General features: G+C 34.7%; 1 protein-coding gene across 3 annotated transcripts in view; it reads right to left on the reverse strand.

Moving 5' to 3' along the window:
• FAF1 (Fas associated factor 1) overlaps positions 1-21,873 on the reverse strand; it is a 519,809-nt gene that overhangs the window by 227,523 nt on the left and 270,413 nt on the right. For all 3 annotated transcript variants that reach the window (XM_043578729.1, XM_043578731.1, XM_043578730.1), the window contains one exon: positions 1,307-1,393. In XM_043578729.1, the coding sequence (XP_043434664.1) occupies positions 1,307-1,393 (87 nt within the window). The remainder of the gene's footprint in view (positions 1-1,306; positions 1,394-21,873) is intronic.

Here is a 21,873-nt window from a genome sequence, read left to right on the forward strand (position 1 = left end):
TTTTTTTCTGGAAGGATTCACTTAAAAATTTTTTGCTCTATTTTCCGATTACTTAAAATATTTTTTTAATACTTATTTTTGAGAGAGACACACACTGTGAGAGGGAGAGGGGCAGAGAGAAAGGGAGACACAGAATCTGAAGCAGGCTCCAGGCTCTGAGATGTCAGCACAGAGCCCGATATGAGGCTCAAACCCACAAACTGTGAGATCATGACCTGAGCTGAACTCGGATGCCTAACCAACTGAGCCACCCAGGGGCCCCTATTTTCTGATTATTTTTAAAGTTTCATAATCTATAAAGCATTTTCCAAAGGCATAGTGTTTAAACTATGGAATAATTTAGACTCAAGTGGCATCTACATAAATTATTTAAAAATATTTCTATCTTCCACAAAATGTATGATGTTGGTGCTGAGAAAGAAGGAGTAATTATTATCCAGATGGAAATGTAATATTTACTAGATAATACAATATTATTATTTGGGTATTTATTATTGTAAGATGTTTACAAGGTCTCAATTTCTTTGCAGTCTGATTTATTATACACGTTAGAGTTAACGTCAAAATTCTTGAAACATTCTCATTTTTAACTTTTTTTTTTTTAAAGGGTGTCTGGTTAGAACAGCCAAGAACATGGGAAAAAGTGGCCAAAATGTAATTACAATTGGCCTCCTTAGACAATAAAATTTACTCTCTTGGAAAAGAATGATTACTGCAAACAGTATAGATAAGAAAGGTTTCAAAATTAACAATAGGATAATCATTGTAAATGGATATAATAATAGGTAAAAATAATAAACTAAATCTTTTCCTCTAGCTTGTTATGCTGGTGAAAATTATGGGTATGTTTAAGAATACAGTGCCATCAATATTACTATACAAATTAACTTTTTTAAAAAGTATCAATCTACTATGGGAAATGTAGTTTTAAAACTAAATATGATTAGGTTGATTTTGAGACATCTGTAATTTAGGAAAAACTATTTTGTGTTTGGGATATTTCATTAGGAATGTCTAAATACATTCTTTTTATCAAGGAAAAAATTAAGTCAAATCAAGCAGCATCAAATTCCTGATACTGATACTGTAACATTACCAAAAGAATGTTGATGTTACTTGGTTTATGATATGTGTTCTGCAAGTGACCTCAAATTATTAGAACTCATTTTCACATTATTTAATTTCTAAAGTTCTTTCAGTGGAATATTCAAAGCATTTGATTCTGCTTTGTGATAATCACAGCCAATTAGATTGAAAATGGCAAAAGAGAAGAGAATAAAAAAATGACAACTCAATGGTCACTTACTGAGTCATCTGTGGCAGAAGCTGGCCAGCCCTCCCATAACTGATGGCGAACGGGGATACTCGTAAGGTCATACACATTTCTCTTTACCTATATAAAGAAAGAGACATCACAATTAAAATAAGGTTTCCATATGACTTATGATTGTTGCCACTTACATGATATACATTGTATTTCCTTTTTCTTCTGGATTTGAAACAGAATTTGAAACTAGGAAAACAAGAGTCAGAAAAATTTTGTAAAAATAATCTAAACCAAATTTAAAAGTAGATCCTCAATGAAAGCTAGATGAAATAGTAGTTCAAGAAACATCTCCCTCTGCCAGTTGTTTTTATATTCCTGAATGGCTTCAAGTTTCTATTCAGTCAAGAAGCTTCAGGTACACAGTTTTCACCTCTCATGGACCATAATTATAAATGTTAATAATATATTAAATTTTTAAATGACTCATGATGTGTAATAAAAAAAAAGATATACTTTAAGTTTCTATGTGGGAGAAAGAAGATAGTAGTTTTTGTTTGTTTTGTTTTTTGGAGAGGCCAGGAAGAAAAACATGAAGGTTTTTACTGTTTGATAGAAGTTTCACAGATATAAAAACACAGTGGGGTGGGGGGTGGGGGTGCCTAGGTGGCTCAGTAGATTAAATGTCTGACTTCGGCTCAGTGTCACGACTTCGTCATGCTCTCACAGTTTGTGGGTTCAAGTCCTATGTTGGGCTCTGTGCTGACAGCTCAGAGCCTGGAGCCTGCTTCAAATTCTGTCTCTTTCTCTGCCCCTCCCCCTGCTTGTGCTTTTGGTCTCTGTCTCAAAAACAAACATTAAAACATTTTTTTGAAAGATATGAAAAGACAGATTATTTCTTTGATCTCACCCCAAATTAAAAACTACTTCAACAGCACATTTATTAACTGAGAGCCATCCATTAACATACTATTTAGGGTTTTCCTGAAAATAGAGTAATGATTCTTTTTAAATACTGTTAAAGATGAAAAACTATTTTTCTCAACATGCAACATTATGCCTTTTCATTTTAAAAGGACAGGAGGTAAGTAACTTATCAGAATAAAGTGTTGGAAGGTTAAACTCTATGTTACTCAGTAATTAAGAGTTGTCATACTGGTCTTCAGCTTTTCTTCTAAACCGGTTACAGAAATTCTATTTTATTATCAATGTACAAATTAAAAAAAATGACAAATCCTAAGAATGGAGAGATCATCCATCTTAATTAACTCTTCAAAGTTAGTTATGGGATTACCCGACTGTAACAAATGAAGCTAGTATTGAACATAATCTGTTCAATAATACCACTTCAATATAGAAAACAAGCAGCATTCGTTCATGTTTTAAAAATGCAGAAACCTAAAGTATCATGTTGTCTAATTACAGCATCTTGTATCACATTACTGTTTATTATACACAAACACATCTAAGTTATCCTTCCAGTGAAATAGAGATATATATTCACCAAGGAAAAGAAAAAAACAAAACAAAAAACATGGAACTCAATCTATTTTTATCTCTAATGTACACCTGTGAAAAAGACTATGTAAGTGAGAACTGAGGAGCTTGGGGGCATGGTTTGGTCCCCACTCAATTCAAACAAACAGCTTTTTCAGAGGTTCTTAGCAATGGCCTTTCTACCATGCAGTATTTTGTTTATGGTCAGTCGCATTAAGTTTGGAAATTTTCCTTAGTTATTATCAACCCAACAATACAACCAAATGCAACTGGATAAACTTCTGACCACTTCCACTAGCTATGATTATTTTGTCATGCTTAAGGAGAAAGGTGTTCCATAAATACCTATCTATTATTATATTATCTATTATATTAATAAAAGAGAGGCAAAGGACAGAAGAGGGAGTATGAAACTTTATGCCTTAACACAAAATTCCTTTCTTAAAGTTATTTTTGAATTATGTTGTCTAGATACACTAAGTTTCATCAGCTATTTTTTGGGGGAAAAGGCAAGACAAATATTTACATCTGTTGGAAAGGTGGCAAGTCTACCCCAGCTTTGGAGAGTATACACAAATACTACGGATTGAGTATATAAACAAATAACTCTGGAGTGGGATTCTTTAAATTCCACCTTAATTCCAAATCACAACAATATGGTATTATGAAATAAACAGTATTTTTCTTCCTCTATTAACTCATCTGTAACTGCACTGAAATGAATAACATTCCTTTGCTATTCTAAGCCTGAAAAGCATGTTCTGGCTATAGTGTTATGTTGGTATAAAGCACAACGCCAGACTGATGTGCTGAACAAAAGTGATCAAAGTTAGAGTAATGTTAGACATTGCACAAGTATTTGGCTTCATTGTTCTTCCCAGAATGACATCTGTTAAGCAACTTGTCATAGAATAAACTGGTTAATGCAGACAGACCTTGGCTGAGATGGTACAACATAAAGCATATTAGGCTAATGTTTATTCCAATAAAAAAGCTAAATTGACAGTTTCTGAGATTTAATGAAAAGAATCATGTACTCAACCACAACCACTAAGCAACAATTTAAGAGAAAACAAACTAGTTTTCTAAAAATAATTCTGTATTTTATCAAAGCTGTAACTATAGACAGATTTTACCATTGTATGAAAGAAAGATAAGTGATATGATAGCAAAAGTACAAAATGAGTGATGCTTTTACTAATGTCGATACTGAAATTCTAGTATCTTCATTGATAGTTTTATGGAATTAAAATTTTACACCACAATCTTACAGAGAAGGAAAAAATCCCAAACGTACACAAAAGTTAAAAATTATTCTTTTAAGAGATTAGTATTCTAGGAAACCTGAATAACAAAATATAGCTGTGTATAAAATGATGCAGATGAATTTAAGGTCATCACAAATCAAATGAAGAACACAGAGTTCTCTCAGAGAGGGAAGGAGGACAGAAAAACAGAGGAAGGAGAGCAAGAGATTGTGGGGACAAAGGCAGGACTACAGGGAAGGTGGAAAAGGGACAGGGAGGAACAGAGAAATTGAGAGTGACTAATTTGAGAGATTGGACAGCACTCAAGAGAGGCAGTAAGAACACACACAGGTTAGGCTGCTGTAGCTGGCATCCCCAGCTGCCATTATTGTGCTACTTCTGACGGAGTTTCATCTTTAGGGATTTGTGTTAAATTCCAGTTAAGGACAAGTGGCACTTCACAGGGTAACATTTCCTAAGGGCCTTTTTGTCTTACACATTTTCTTTGATCAGCATTGGCTCAATATTTTGCTGAACCTTCATAATCTTTTCAATTCTGGTTATACATTAAGCTCTAAATCTATGAGATTTCAGGCTGCTAAACTATGCAAATGTTTCAATTAGTTCTGAAGAAATTTAATAATTGCTTTGATTACCAGACGAACATTAAAGCTATGTTGCAAACTATACTGTATATGGATCAAGTATTCTAGGTTGACAATAAACTTTCCAGAGTTTGGAGATTTCTAGATTTCCTAAAAGGATAGTTTCATTTCTTCCCATTGCTTCAGATAAAATAGTTTTGACTCAGAAAAAAGATCAGATAAATTTGAAACAGTACAGAATATACTACTGATTTGTTTACTTGCTTTTCATTATTAATATCTGTTTATTATACTATAATTAATGTAAAAAGCTAAGCAGTGATCTTGACTTAAAACTTCACTATTTCCTCAATGTGGAAATTTCAGTGATAAACACAGCACTGGGGAAAGATCACTTTATTATGAACGTGTTTAATATAAAATTAAACATGATAATCATCTCCCACAAAGTTTTGAGTTCCAAAAATTTTCAAACAATTTTATTTTTTAGTTAAATTTTATCAGAATTTCTTAGAAAATAATTCTTAGGAAATTATTCTGCTTAAAGGCTAAATTGTGAGTCTCTAAGATTAGCCTCAAATGAGCTGTTAGTAGGTATTCAAATTGAAATATAAAAAACTTAGTAGATAACTTGTCAGCCTTAATAAAATCATTCTTTGTGTGTTAAATGTTGATCAAACTACTGAAAAACATTTCAGAGAATTTTAAATGTCATTCTGGTATTATCCAAGTGAAAGAAGATTCTGATAGAAAAGTCACAAGGTTTGAGGTATTATGGCATAATGAGAAGAGAGAACTAGATTTCTAGTCCTAATGTTGCCCAGCTGTTATTGTGGGCAAGTTGGTGAAATCTTTCTGAGACTTAGTTTATTCAATATCAGAAGAGAATAAAACAAGATCACTTCTAATTTTCAAAGTTCTAAAATCCTCTGATTTTGTGACAGTATTGGAGTTAATCCTAGGAACAGGAAGAGCTAAACATAATGTAAGACAAGCAAGTAATGAGGGAAAGTTTAAAATCATTCAATGCTAGAATATGGAAGAAAAATAGTAAAAAGTCAATAGATCAAAAAGGAAAACTGTAGATAATTTCAGGTAAAAAACACAAATATTATATATAATAAGCATATTAGGTGAATTTTTTTCCTTAGATGAGAAAAGTCTGAGCTTTTGCTTTTATCACACTAAAAAGTCTACATTTTTTTAAAAGGCCACATAACATATTCCTCTCGTGAGATTCATTTAAAAATTAAGCCTGTCATGTTGGTTTCCCATATAACTACTCCATGAACCAAATGTTATCATTCAGGCTATGGATTTTCCAGACTGCCACTAACTAAAACAGTTGTAAAGTGCTATTAACTTATGTCAACATCTTTAAAATTTTGAAATCTGGCCCAAGATTCTTAACATATCAAACATTTTAATAAAAATAGAAACAAAATACTTAATTGCCATGGGATTAGAACAGCTACCAATTTATGAGCATTCTAGTTCTCACATTTTTTGAATTAAGAATACTAGGGCAGATTACAACCCTTACCAAAAGGCACCCTGAAACTACAATCATTCTCTAACCAATATTAGAAGGCCTTTGGTCATATTAGAATGTGAATTTATCCAAATTTTAAATATATCAAACTTTGAACTCCAAGTATTTCACACTATCAAATGATGCTCTGCTTAAGAGTTTGCTAAATAATAACTGCACTGAAGAAATAAGAATTTGTGTGTGGGTGTTTAAATCAAAATAAAGCATACAGACTAGGCTTACTTCCAGTTTCCTAGCAGTCTTTGGTGCTCTGAAAGGCTTATACTTAAAAAACCAATCATTCCTGATCCAGACTGGGTTTTGTACACATACTTCATATCTAAGGATTTTTCTTTTTCTTCTTCTTTTCTTAACATATTATATACTCATCCCAGTTGCAGATGGATTTGTTTTACTAAGATGCAAGTTAAAACCCTCCTAAAAACCCTTCCTGAACAAAAACACTTGAAACCGGATGGTGCAAGGGGAATGAGAAGGTGGCATCAGTAATCAAATGTTAATTAGCAAGCTTTTTTCCCCCTTCCCTCAGGGCTGGCCTGTGTTGGAGAATTCAAATCAGAAATCAATGCTCCAAGTGTTTAACTATTACTTCTTCTCATTAACCATTTAAAAGACTCAGCAATTCTCTCCTCATAAAAACAGTAACTGGAGACATTTCTTTTTCTCAAATACCATCTTTCCAGAAAACAATGAAGATGTTGTTTGAAGAAAACTATAAAATTGAAGTTGCTTTCAATTAGGCTTTGAACTAACTGTATTCCGCTCTTTAAAACATCTTTTGGCTCTAACTGAATTCTTCGTTCTAACAACTGTAACTAAGTTTTGCTTTGTATACCATACTTAAAAACTTACTCCACTTCTTACCTGTCAGTAAGGAAGTTTGACAATTGGCATTTTAAAAGATTACTGGGAATGATGACAATCAAACCAACCAAATATGGAAATGCATCTGAATGCATTTACTCGGAAATGGATTTTAGCATCCTGCAAAATTACCAAGGATAAGATTTAACACTTACATTAGAAAAATGGTTATATTCATAATTCCCTTTCCTAAAATTTTGGTGTGGGTGAAAATGATGTAAAAATTGCAAAGTTAGGCCATATATTTTTTTCAATATATGAAATTTATTGTCAAGTTGGTTTCCATACAACACCCAGTGCTCATCCCAAAAGGTGCCCTCCTCAATAGCCATCACCCACCCTCCCCTCCCTCCCACTCCCCATCAACCCTCAGTTTGTTCTCAGTTTTTAAGAGTCTCTTATGCTTTGGCTCTCTCCCACTCTAACCTTTTTTTTTTTTCCCCTTCCCCTCCCCCATGGGTTTCTGTTAAGTTTCTCAAGATCCACATAAGAGTGAACACATATGGTATCTGTCTTTCTCTGTATGGCTTATTTCACTTAGCATAACACTCTCCAGTTCCATCCACGTTGCTACAAAGGGCCATATTTCATTCTTTCTCATTGCCACGTAGTACTCCATTGTGTATATAAACCACAATTTCTTTATCCATTCATCAGTTGATGGACATTTAGGCTTTTTCCATCATTTGGCTATTGTTGAGAGTGCTGCTATAAACATTGGGGTACAAGTGCCCCTATGCATCAGCACTCCTGTAGCCCTTGGGTAAATTCCTAGCAGTGCTACTGCTGGGTCATAGGGTAGGTCTATTTTTAATTTTTTGAGGAACCTCCACACTGTTTTCCAGAGTGGCTGCACCAGTTTGCATTCCCACCAACAGTGCAAGAGGGTTCCCGTTTCTCCACATCCTCTCCAGCATCTATAGTCTCCTGATTTGTTCATTTTAGCCACTCTGACTGGTGTGAGGTGATATCTGAGTATGGTTTTGATTTGTATTTTGTTAAGCCATATTTAAAGTGACTGAACTAGCCTGCTTGGGATTCTCTCTCCCTCTCTCTCTGTCCCTCCCTACTCATTCTCTCTCAAAATAAATAAACTTAATTAAAAAAAAATAATAAAAAAATAAAGTGACTGAACTAATGATAACAAGTTTATTAAAATAAATTTGTGGGGCACCCAGGTGGCTCAGTCAGTTAAGCGTCTGGCTCTCCATCTCAGCTCAGGTCATGATCTCACAGTTTGTGAGTTTGAGCCCCTGCAAAAAGCAGGCAAAAAGCCTGCTTGAGATTCTCTTTTTCCCTCTCTCTCTGCCCCTCCCCTGCTTGCTGGCACGCAGGTGCTCTCTTTCTCTCTCTCTAAATAAATACATTAAAAAAAATAGTTTAAGTTCGTATCTTAAGCTAAAGGTTAAACCTGAATTTTAAAAGAGAATTCCTAAGGTACTAAGATGAGCAAGGCTGAGAATGTTTCTCAAATAGGAAAGATGCTAACTTTTAAGAGCTTTCTGGAAAAACAAAAGGTTTAGAGAAATTGTGAAGTTGCAGAAGTTGAAATCATAAACAATAAATACAATAAATACAACTCTGTATAAATTAAAACTCTGTGTTTTAATCAGCCCTCAAGATAATTCTTACTAAGCCAAGTTTAAGAAGCACTGTTTTAAGATGTATGAGTTATAGGCTTTCCCAGATAACCATACCTCTCTAGTATACTCATTCTAAAGTCCCTCTGAATTTGTGCCTAATGTAGCCAATCCTTTTTGAGAACAATTATGGTTAACAATGATTTGTTGCAAAAATTCTAGACAGGCTATAATTTTATTTGAATGATAAAGAGATCATTGTTAGTCTAAGAAACTAATGACACCCTACTACCTCTTTACCATAGACTTTATAGCACTGAAATAATTGATAATGTCTTCACCATTGAGAATCTGTGCTTTTCTTCAGTTTTTCTACCTTAAACTAAGTGATTGCTTTCTGGCTATAATATGTATTTGGACATTATAGTAAAACTGCATATCCACAATAAACGATCTACTGGTCACACTAAATAAACTTGGAAGACACCTGTATACATCAGCTGAATTAAGAAATGTTCCTAAACATCAGAAAACTATATTTGGGGGCACCTGGATGGCTCAGTCAGTTGAACATCTGACTTTGGTTCAGGTCATGATCTCACAGTTGAGATTGATCCCCACATCGGACTCACTGCTGTCAGCCTGGAACCCACTTTGGATCCTCTATTCCCCTCTCCCTGCTGCTCCCCTGCTTGTGCTCTCTCTCTTAAAAATACATAAACATTTGGGATGCCTGGATGGTTCAGTCAGTTAGGCATCTGACTTTGGCTCAGGTCATGATGTCACAGTTCCTGAGTTTGAGCCCCATGTCAGGCTCTGTGCTGACAGCTCAGAGCCTGGAGCCTGCTTCAGATTCTGTTTCCCTTTCTCTCTGCCCCTCCCCTACTTGTACTCTGTCTCTCTCTCTCTCTCAAAAGTAAATAAACATTAAAAAAAATTTTTAATACATAAACATTAAAAAAAAATAAAGGAAACTATGTTAGAAGCAAATGAAAAGTTTGTTTGTTTTTTGTCTCCCTCATAGGCTAGCTGAAACAACACCCAAAGGAAAAATAACAGAAGGTTAACCTCCTATGAGTTAGTCAAGACCTTGTCTTACAGGGCAATATCTCCTCTCTATACTTTATGGAAACAGTAAGAGAGTGCAGTTTTTCCAACTATTTAATGGCCCAATAGAAACAAATACTTTTTTAATGCCTGCAATGAATGTATCAGTCATTCAATAAATGCTCTTAAAATTTCCCTTTATTATTTTTTTGAAAGAATTTATAAAAAGTTTATTTTTGTATTAGCCAGCACACATCAAACATTTCTTTTAATTTTCATTTTATTTTTAAGTAAACTCTACACCCAACATGGGGCTTGAACTCATGACCCTGAGATCAAGAGTAATATGCTCTACTGACTGAGTCGGCCAGGCACCCCAAACTATCATAACTTTTAAAGCTAACTTTGTTGGTGCCTCTGGCAAGCTCAGTCAGTAGAGAATCGGCTCTTGATCTCCCCCTTTTAAAATCAGGTAAATTAAGGCACCTGAGTGGCTCAGTCAGTTAAGCAACCAACGCCTGGTTTTGGCTCAGGTCATGATCTCACGGTTTGTGAGTTCCAGCCCTGTGTGAGGCTCCACAGGTGGCAGTGTGGAGTCTGCTTGGGATTCTCTCTCTCTGCCCCTCCCCTGACTGCACAGTCTCTTTCTCTCTCAAAATTAATAAATTAAAAAAAAAACAAATCAAGTAAATGAGTCAATCAATTTATAACTCCTTCCACAATGGAAAACACCAATTAAGTCAAAAGTCAACCCTAGAAATAACTAGAGCAATTATAAGAACATTTTTAGAAGTTTTACTTTAACTTAAAACCATTTTATAAAGTTCAATTTTATGCACTACTTCAAAGATTGATTATGTAAACCAAGAAATACTTGTATATCCAAAATGTTTTGATTTTTAAGTCTGAATTTTAGCAGACAATTTGATATAATGTCAGATGCAGTGTACATGTTAATCTTAAGGATATAATTATGTATAAAACCAAATTTATAAACCAATTTATTCCTATAGCTATAGGGATATTCAATGCACCTAGTATATCATCAGACACATGCAAAACTGGCACCATTCTTAATATCCAAAAATAGGATAATTAAATAAATAAGTAAAATATCATGCATCCACTAAAATGGTGATGTAGAACCAGGGTCAGTCAAGTACAGCCCAGAGGCCAAATTTGGTCTGCTATATTTGTAAATAAAGTTGTACTGGAATACCACCACTTCCATTTATTTATATATTGTCTGCGGCTGCTTCTGAATTACCATGATGGTAGAGCTGAGTAGATGTAACAGAGGCTATATGGCCTGCAAAGCCTAAAATATTTACTATTTAGCCCTTTACAGAAGAAGTTTGCTGACCCTGATGTAGAAGAATATTTACTAACATTAAAAGTTGTTACATATTAGAAAAACGAGGCTATAAAATTATGTACATTTCTGCTTATTATATATATATGCATACTATATGCACAGAAAATAAGATACATAATAAATGCACAGAAAAAAAGATACGATAATAAACGTAAAATTTGTTCTCTCAGTATCATGGGATTATGAGTTAATTTTATTTCATTTTTATCTTTTTGAAGTTTCTATTACTTCTGTAACAAGAATTTTGTTTTGTTTGTTTTTATTCAGAGTAAAGACATGCCCTTGGAGACAGAACAACCTGGTTTTCATTTCAGCTATGCTACTAATTATAAGTAACCCTGAACAAAGGAAAGGGGAAGGAAAGAGATACAAATGAACATTTGTTCAGTATCTTCTACAAACCAGGAACTTGGTTTTAACATATCATTTTCACAATAACCTTTACATATACTACTATCTTCATTTTACAAATGAGCAAACTGAAGCTCAGAGACAACAAATAAGTTATTCCAGTTAATAAATGGTGAGATTAGGGTTTAATTTAGTTTTCTGAGGTTCTGAAGTCTAGATTCTTTCACCACTATAGCGTATCTTCTCTTAGCCTAAATTTCCTCTTCTGTAAAATAAAGGGTTATAATAAATTATCTTTAAAATTCTTTTCTACCTGACACTTTTATAATTGTAGTGTGTAAGAATTTTCTGTGAGACCTTTTACACTTACTCTAAATGATGGGCATTAAGTGGTAACAAGTAAGAGTGACCAACTATGAATAAAACCTCTGTCATGAAACCAAGAGAGCCTTTTCAGACCTGTTGTGCTGTAATAGGCAATAAAGAGCAAGTTACAGGCTACACATTTTTGTACTTTTAAGTGCTATAGAGGAATGACAACTGCCAGATCAAATAGAAACTTGTTATTGTTTCAACAATTGAATGCGGCCTTCACAGTAAGAGGGCAGTTCCTGGTGTCACACACAGCTGGGAAAGAAATAGCAAGATAAAAAATTTTCAAGGAAAATAAATCAAGGCAAGAGGAGAACAGTTAAAACAGTAAACTTCATAAAGTGAGGGGTAGGAAAAACTCTTTCTCATATAAGCTTTTGCCCAAAGCCTTGAGTTTCCAACCAATGCTAATGTAAGAGTTTTGGCTGGAATAAAAGAATATGAAGACATTTATACTTTGGGCCTGCTGATATTCTACTTTGCCAAAATACAGTAAATCAATTATGCCCTACCTCATTATTCTAGTTTTCCTTCTCTCAACAGTTGGGCACTCTTAACCAATCCCTCTTCTATGCTTTTGATTTGGCCAAGTGAAACTCTGGTCAAGTATTTGTTTTATTTGCAACCTCTACATGTTCTAATGTAAAATTGTGGGGCAATGGCATTGATCTACCCTACCAATTTGTTTTCTTATAGAATTGCATTTCCTTTTAAATTTTTTATACACACAAATACAGAAATTAAACTACTTGCCCAAATGTCATTCAGTTAGTTAACATCTAGGTCTGGATGATAATGCAGATTTTTAAAATTCTTAATCCATTTCTTCTTTCCTGTTAATTTATTTTTTTTTTTTTTTTAAATAAGAAAAGACCATTGCCTCTCTAGCAACTTCAAGTTTTTAAAAGTGCTGCCAATCCTGTTTGGGGCAAAGATCGTCTTTATATTTTGATGAAAACTGCGTACCCTTTCCCATTCTGGTAGCACTACACTGATGCTCAGACATGATGTTTATGTTTGCTTTGCTGCTTTCTGTTGCCCATCCAGGCCTTTGCCTTTCTCTGAGATGCTGAAAAAAGTGGTGGGAACCATCAGCAATGGAAGCTCAGTCTATAATCAGGTCTCTTATAATTTTATCTTTTCTTGTTAACAAAAAAATGCAAAAAACAAAGACAACAAAGGGACTTAGTGTTGGGGTCTGAATACTAAAGTGGCCTGGGGGTGTGGCTCATCAAGTGAAAATAAACCATTCAAGTCATCCACATCAAGGAGAAAGTTTGGGAACAACTAGGCCAGTGTTTGCATTTGGGGCCCTGGAGTCAGGAGAGTTACACTTCCCTTCACTCTGCTTAACCAAGGCACCAGAGACAACCTATTTAACCTCTCCTTTCGGACATATTAAGTAATCTCTTCCAAAGAACAACGCTGAGAGATATTGAAGTATACCTGGTTAGGTTTTCTGATTTTAACTTGCTAGTTTCCAAGATCAGCTTTCAGTATTACTCTCTCCAAGAGATATGTGGGTGGGAAGGCAGGGAGGATATATTAAGGAAAGTAGCTGCCATGGCTAAGAGCAAGGTTGTATTAAGACAATAGGCACCAAAATCACATACCTAGTTAATTTTAGGTGAATGAGATAGAGTTGGATGCTGATTCCAAGGGACAATTTAATTAAAGCTTATCAAAGTGAATTGACACTATGAACTAAAGTCTAATACTGCACACCAAATCCAAACTAAGGACTGATACTGCCAATGCTCAGAAGCTCCATACAACTGGCTTTTAATTAAGGCAGTTACAATCTGATCCCAAGGATTTCGCTCTTAGGGCTGGCTCTGAAACGTAAATATAGTTATTTTAGAAAGAAAATAACAAGAATACCCTAGCATTCCACTTAATGTATAACTAAGATCAGAGAAATTTCTTTTTAAAATCACGATTCATTAAATAAGCAGTCATTCTAAATAAACTGTCTGAAGTCTCCTGTTAAAAAAAAAAATTACTCCTATTTATTCATTAACAAAGCTATTCCTTAGCTCATCCCTGCCATAACCTACTCTATTCAAAACCATATGGGAAAGGACATTAAAAAACCGCCACAAACCATGGACTTCTGGTATTAGTGCTACACACTGCATACCCCTATTCATTATTCTACCTCCCTTGTTTAATCTATCATTAAGATTCAGTGACCCTACACTAAATTTAAAGCAGATCCTTCCTTCCTCCCATGCCTAAATTCACATACTTTTCTAGTTGGGGATGCCCTCAAGTATTAACAACTCTACGGGGTTTCTCTAATCTCAGCTCTGAACTATGTCATGCTATAGAACCAAGAAATTGCTGTTTTACATCTCTAACTATGGAGGCTTCCATATAAAAGGACCATATAATTTACTTAATAAGATAAAGGGGGAAAAATCACCATTTAATAAGTATTTTTTTCATTGTATATGGTAAAAGAGGCGCATGGAGACACTGTCATATGCTATGTTGTTTTACAAGTTAATATTACCTACAGGCATTACTTCAACTGTATTTATCACAGAACTCAGAGTTTTAAATAACGATGAAAATGTCAGGTGTTGACTATCTTAATAAATGGAAAAACAAATGAAAAAAGAACATGCTGATTTAAATATATAGTTGATAAAACAATCATTTTGGGGAAAAGAGATTTCAAGAAATTAGCAACGTAATGTTTCTAGAAAATATTAAACTTCATTTTCAAATTAGAAACAAAAAAATCTAATGTACAATGTGGCAAAATAAAGAGTAAGGAGTCACGTGTATGACGGTCTATTAGTGCTAACAGTGATACAGTGATGTCAGATATGTTCTATATCTGTGTTGTCCAATAAGGTGGCCACTAGTCCCAATGCGACTGCTAAGCATTAAAACCTAGCTAGCTAGTGTAGTTGAGTAAGGAACATAATTTAAACTTAAATTGCCACATGCGAATAGTACCTATCCTACTGAACAGTCTATTAAGATTACATAAGAAAGTGAAGGATACAGAGCAACATAAAAACATACCACTGATAAAACTATACACTTACATACTTCATCTCATTCTTATTTCTTTATAGTCAATACACAAAGGTAGAAATATTGTGCTAAATTAATTTTTCACATGTATACTTTTGTTGTTCTTGATGTTATTTTAAAGTAGCCTAATAAGTATAAATAAGAATTATATGCTTTAGTATTCTGAAATTGAAGGAACTGTGATAGCATACACATAAATGAAACCTTACTTGAAAAAAAAGAGCAATAATGGGCTATAATCATTAAATATCCAAGAGAGTCAAATATTCTTTATTTAAAAATGTTACATTTGATTTACATAGCTGCCACATTATGTAGGTCTAATATTTCATCAGTTCATTCATTCATTCATTCATTCACAAAATGGTTACCTGGGAACAATTACAATGATTCAGATGCTACTACAACAAATCATGTTAACTGTACACCTGGCAGCAGCATCTCATTTAAGAGAGTGATGATTCAAAATTAATTCCTTCTTTTTGGGCCAAGATTCCTAAAGCATTCATAGAAGCAGAGCTGGGAAGGGGCATCTGGGTGGCTCAGTTGGTTAGGCATCCGACTCTTGATTTCAGCTCAGATCATGATCTTGAGGTTTGTGAGACAGAGCCCTGCTCTTGACAGTGCGGAGCCTGCTTGGGATTCTCTTTCTGCCCCCTCCCTCTGTGCACACATGCTTTTTCTCTCTCAAAATAAATAAACTGAAGAATAAAAAAAAAACAGCTGGAAAGAGACATATAATGGATGCTATAACTACTACCAGCCTTAAACCCAGTTCCTTATTGATTCAGTAAGTTCTTACGTCAGTGATTACAATACAGCAAAGAAAGTGCTGGGTGAACAAGATTCAGACGTCTATACTCCCTTAAGGAACTACATCTGGTTGGTAAGAAAATATGTGAGAATAGCTTATTTACAGTACAAATATACTTGTTACAGGTTTTTTTTTAAGGTAAATAAAATGACTGAATAGAAAAAAATGCAGATGGGACCAGAGAAAAGAGTTAAGAATTAAATATAAAACATTTCTCCTCCTTTAAAAAGTAGATCATTCAGGGGCGCCTGGGTGGCGCAGTCGGTTAAAGCGTCCGACTTCAGCCAGGTCACGATCTCGCGGTCCGTGAGTTCGAGCCCCGCGTCGGGCTCTGGGCTGATGGCTCAGAGCCTGGAGCCTGTTTCCAATTCTGTGACTCCCTCTCTCTCTGCCCCTCCCCCGTTCATGCTCTGTCTCTCTCTGTCCCAAAAATAAATAAACGTTGAAAAAAAAAATTTTTTATAAAAAAAAAGTAGATCATTTTTTATTAATGCTAAAAATTAGGGTGACATTATAAAAATACTTTTAAGGCAAGTGCATAATGCACTACTAATAAAGTACTAGGAGAATTTCTCACTGGATTTCATAAGCAACAGATAAACCTGTTCTAAGTTTAACAAGTACAATCATTGAGTGCTAATAACTCATGAGCATTCATATGGTTGTCCAACCAGTCAAAAAATATCTGAGTGGCTACAATGAGGATGGTACTATTTTGTAGTAGTTACTAAGAGACAAAGTCTCTGCCTTCATGGAATTTAAATTCATTCTAAAGTATGTGTATGGCAGGTGGGGGTGGGCGGTAAGGAAGGAGACAGAAAATAAATAAGTAAATACATAACAAGATAATTTCAGGTTAGGTAAATTCTATGAAGGGTGATACTAGATTCCTACCAGTCCTTCTCTACTTTAGGTGAGTTGAATCCTGAATGAGAAGGTACTTATCCCAGAAAGAGTGTTCCAGACAGAGAAACACGAAATGCAAAGGTACTGACAGGTGCTTTATATACATGTATATACTCTCTAATTCTTGCTATCAAGTTTCACCTAGCTTTTATTTATTTATTTTAACAGAAAAAGCATCTGAGGACTCAAACTCTCCAAGTAAGCAGAAACAGGATTCAAAAAGGAATCTATGGGACTCTGAGGCACTTTCTCTTTTTCACCTCACTATGATACTTCCTCCAAAACTCAAACTACAAAAGTCTGTTCTTCGAGAGCCTGAGTGGCTCAGTCGGTTATGCATCTGACTTTGGCTCAGGTCATGGTCTTGCAGTTTGTGGGCTCAAGCCCCACGTCGGGCTTTGTGCTGACAGGTCAGAGCCTGGAGCCTGCTTCAGATTCTGTGTCTCCCTCTCTCTCTGTCCCTCCCCCACTTACACTTTGTTTCTCTCTCTCTCTCAAAAATAAATAAACGTTTAAAAAAACTTCAAAAAAGAAAAGTTTGTGTGTTTTCAGTAGATTATTACTGCCCCCTCTATACTGCCAAAAAATGTTACCCATGCTGATCACTTACTTGCCTAACTCTTCATTCATAGATTGGGTCATGCATTAGTTCAACTAGACTAAATAATCATAAATCCCAAATTACTGTCAGCTACAAATTAATAAAGTTTATTATACTAATAGCTAACTCAAAGGGATATTTCAGAGATTCTGATCAAAGATACCCTGTCTTCAAACACAGCTGGGTGTTGTTTGTATGTTTTAGCTCAAGTGAATAGATATTGTCATGTATTCCAAAATAAATGGCAAGTGCATTTGATCATATTTTATCTTTTGTCATGTTTCACTGCATTATGCCAGTACTGAATAAATTTGAGGGTATCTACTCTTGAAAATTGTGGCAGCCTGGCAATCACATCCAAGGAAAGCCAGTTATTTGAGAGCAACATTCTCTGACACCCCAATATTACCACACCTTCTTCATGCTCTAAATCGAAAAAGAGGACAGGAATAGCTGTTGCTAAAGCACAGCTAGACCCCTATTACCTTGTACATTTAAAAGTAAATCTGGTAAACTTTCTATACTTGTATATGTTTATGGCTCTTTAATTCATCTATTCAACGAACATTTGTTGGGCACTTCTGAAGTTCTGTCTCTGACAGGCATTAGAGTAGCCTTCTCAAATGCAAGTGTACAGAGCAGCTAGAGACGTAACATAAATGGGTGAAATGTGATGGGCAAATGGCACTTAGTTTTAGTTTTGAGGAAGCAAAATTGGGGTGCTGGGGACTACAGTAAACTGGAGAGCATGCCTCATCTACTGAGGCACCTACTACTCTATAACAGCTGATTACTGCTTTGGAAAATCTGGGATTCGATGTTGCCAGAATTTTCTCATTCGTTGAGAGAAGCCAGAAGCCAGGAATTCTGTTTTATTTTGTTGTTGTTGTTGTTTTACATGTGATGTGTCCAAACTTTTAAGTGTTGGCAACCAGTTCAAATATAAAACACTCTTGAACCAAAACTCGTAGCCAAACAAAACAGTCATTGCAGTTGCCAGTTTGCAACCTCTGCAAGAGAGATACAGGGTAGATAAAGACACAATATTCTTGCCTTAAGGGAAGTCACAGCCCTGTGAGGGTTACATTCAGAAACAAACATTCATGGCACAATATGATAACTATTATGATAAAGATATCAATAAAGCATTAGGAGTGCATAAAGAAGACTTAGCATAATGTCTTCTAGCTTTATCCATGTTGTTGCAAATGGTAAGATTTCTGTTTTTTTAAGGCTGAACAATATTCCGTTGTGTGTATAAATCATATTATCTTTATCCATTCATCTGGAGATGAGGCATCTGAGGCACAGAGAAGATATGTAACTTAACCAAGTTCATATAATAATAATAAATGCCTCCCTCTATTTTAATCCAATTGTAACGTACATGATAAGACAATAAATTATACACTACAATATATACTTTTTCTATAGTAAAACTAACAATGTGAATCAAGTATTTCAGCGTTGTTAAAGTTCAACCATTACTATATGCACATTAATCACTCTGTAATTCAATAAATACCAAAGTAACTTGGTTTGGAAACTGTAGGGGCACCTGGGTGGCTCAGTCAGTTGAGCGTCCAACTTTGGCTCAGGTCGTGATCTCACAGTCCGTGAGTTCGAGCCCTGCGTCAGGCTCTGTGCTGACAGCTCAGAGCCTGGAGCCTGCTTCGGATTATGTGTCTCCCTCTCTCTCTGACCCTCCTCCCATTCATGCTCTGTCTCTTTCTGTCTCAAAAATAAATAAACGTTAAAAAATTTTTTTTAATTAAAAAAAAAGAAAAAAAAGAAACTAATATCACCAAGATAAACTAATACATACAGAAAAATGCTTAATTTCACTAGTAATTAAGAAAATGCAAATTAAGAAATACCATTCACACCTTTCAAAGGGTTAACAACTAAAAACATTGACATAATCCATTGTTGATGTAACATGCATGCTCACATAGCTGGTAGGTAAAGAAGAAAGCAAAGCTTTTTTTGAGTGGGGACAATTTGGCAATATCTATCAAAATAAAATGAATGTAGCCTTCAACCCAGCCATTCCATTTCTAAGTTGCTATCTTAGAGAAATCCATACAACTCATGAAGAGGAAGTTATCAAATTTTTTTTAGGTTTCTGAGTTCTGAGTCATTTACAATGAAAATATTATTTATGTACTTTCTGAGTAATTAAAAACACAATGACTAACACTATGATGGAAAAATTGTTATGCTTTTCAATGTCAACCCGAATGTGCACAATAATTTCATTTTATTTCATATTACAAAGTTTAGAAAATTTTGAACTATGAAGCACATCTAGGCCATATATGTAAACTACAAAAGTAAAATAATTTGGTTTTGGGGATGATTTAAGACTATTTGAGATAGCCACTACCCATTCAAAATTAACGCTTGATGTCAGGCCCTTTCCCTGCTCCAAGCAGCTTTAACCAACCCTACCGATCTCACCCTTAAGATACCCCACAGTACAAAATCTAAAAACTGCATCAGGAATTTCCCCTATCTCTCCTAAATACAAATAGCATTAGCCTCATAGGCAAGTGAGCATCTAGGCAACTATACACTATTGAAACCACAGTGTCATTTTTTAATCTAACTCATGGGTTAGGCAGGCAATGTCAAGCATATATCTGAGGGCAAGTTTGTTAGTGTTTGACTAGGATACTTCAGGGAATCCTTTTTTCCTCTGTCTTACACATTTCACAAAACACTATTTTTATGAGTAAAAACACAAGGAAGAAGGCAAGAACTGGATAATCTGATAAAGTTAAATTAGTTGCTTTCTAAAAAATATATCTTCCTATGCCAGATTCTTCATCTACCAAACATGATAATCAACACATAGTACATTGTTTTATAACTGCTAAATAAGACAACAAAATTACTGAGGGAAAGAAAGCCAGTTTCTTAAAAAAAAAAAGTGTAGTTTTGAATTTCAACTTCATTTTGAATTTTGAAATCATTCACCTGAATTCATTCATTTTGAATTTCAACTTCATTCACTCCTTCATTCAACTATTAAGTGCCGCATGCTTTATACCTGAACATATCCCTCAGTATCCCTACTAAATAGATGGCATTATTTCCACTTTACAGAGACAAATGACACCTAACAATTTGCCCAACTGATATACTTGCTTCTCTATGCAGATGTTTAACAATGAGAATGTAACATAGCCAAAACTAAATTATCCTCATATCTAGTCCTATTTTAATAAATGGCACTACCATTCAGTTACTCAACTCAAAAATTTAGGAATCATCTTTCATTTTCCCCTTATTCTCACCATTCATTCCTTTTAATCCATAACCAAAACAAGACTGCCACTGTCTCTCAGCTGGACTAGTACAAGAACTACCTCAAAATTCTAAGTGTTTTCACTTTTGCCTTCTGCAATCCATTCTACACAAAGCAGCAAAAACAGTATTTTAAAAAACATAACTAGATCATGTAATTTTTCTCTTTAAAACTTCTAAAAGCATCCCATTGCACTTAGAATGACTTGGTCTCACTTACTTTTCCAAATTAAGAACTAACTATTAACCTCTCAGCTAACAAGTTATTTGTTTAAATAATGTGACCCAAGCTGAGTATCAGGAATTCTGCTGTTAACTGTGAGAGAGGCAAATTTCATTAAAGTTACAAAACTGGCAGAATAAACTCAGGGCTTTATATAGTAGCCCTGGTATCAGCACTTGGGAAGATACTGACTGAAAATAAAGATAGTTCAAAAGAAAGTGGAAGCAAAAGATGGACACAGAGAGTAGTTTATGCTGGCTTGTGCTAGACACAACACTTGTGCTTATTCATTATTCAAACATTAAAAACTTACTATATGTCAAGTACTATACTGGATAGACCTTGACAGGACTTGAAAATACAAGAAACTTTTTTTCTAGATGTATCAGAAAAATGATGTTTCTTAAAACTCAGTTACTTTCATGCTTCCGTGCTTTTCCTCTTGTCCACTTGGAAATTTCTTACCCATTTTTACACAGCCACCTCAAATATTACCTCCTGAGAAGGCCTTCTTCAGCCCCCATAAATAAAGTTAATCCCAATACCTTCTGTTACAGCACTTACTAAATCATCTTTAATAGGTATGGGTTTATCTCCTTAGAAGTCCACAAATTATCCTTGTGCAGTAGGCTATTAGCAAGGTGCTTTGCAAATGGTAACAGCATCACAAATATTTGTTATGTGTAGAAGTCCACATTTCTTTTACATAGGCAGATCTTCATACAAATGACTCAAATGTAAGATATTACATTACAAGGTATCTGAAAAGTCATAAACAAAGAACTCAGCAAAAAAAGTCATTTTATCTCCATGAAAGATTAAAGAAATCTTTACAAAGGTGGCATCTTTGAGCACAGAACTTAAAAACTTTCTGGATATGGACATGTAAGGTAAAAGCAGTCAGAGGAGAAGAGAAAATGAACAAAGAAAAGTACAAAAAACTAAGGGGTGTGTGTCTAAGAATTCAGAGCAGCTCTGAGTGGTTGGAGCTTCTGGTAACCAGGGGGAATAAAATGAGGTTATTTGTTTTTAGTTCATAGCAACACTCAGACATGAAGAGAGCAATTTTTATTATTCTGTAGATACTTAGGATATAGAATTAAATATCTAATGAGTATTAAAATAGACCTTAATTTGCTACAGAACACTGTATGATATACATTAATACGGACAAATAAGTAAAACATACACCTACTACTCTCCTCCCGAAGCTTACAA

This window comes from Prionailurus bengalensis, chromosome C1, assembly GCF_016509475.1.
Source record: "Prionailurus bengalensis isolate Pbe53 chromosome C1, Fcat_Pben_1.1_paternal_pri, whole genome shotgun sequence".
In the NCBI taxonomy this organism is placed as follows: Eukaryota; Metazoa; Chordata; class Mammalia; order Carnivora; family Felidae; genus Prionailurus; species Prionailurus bengalensis.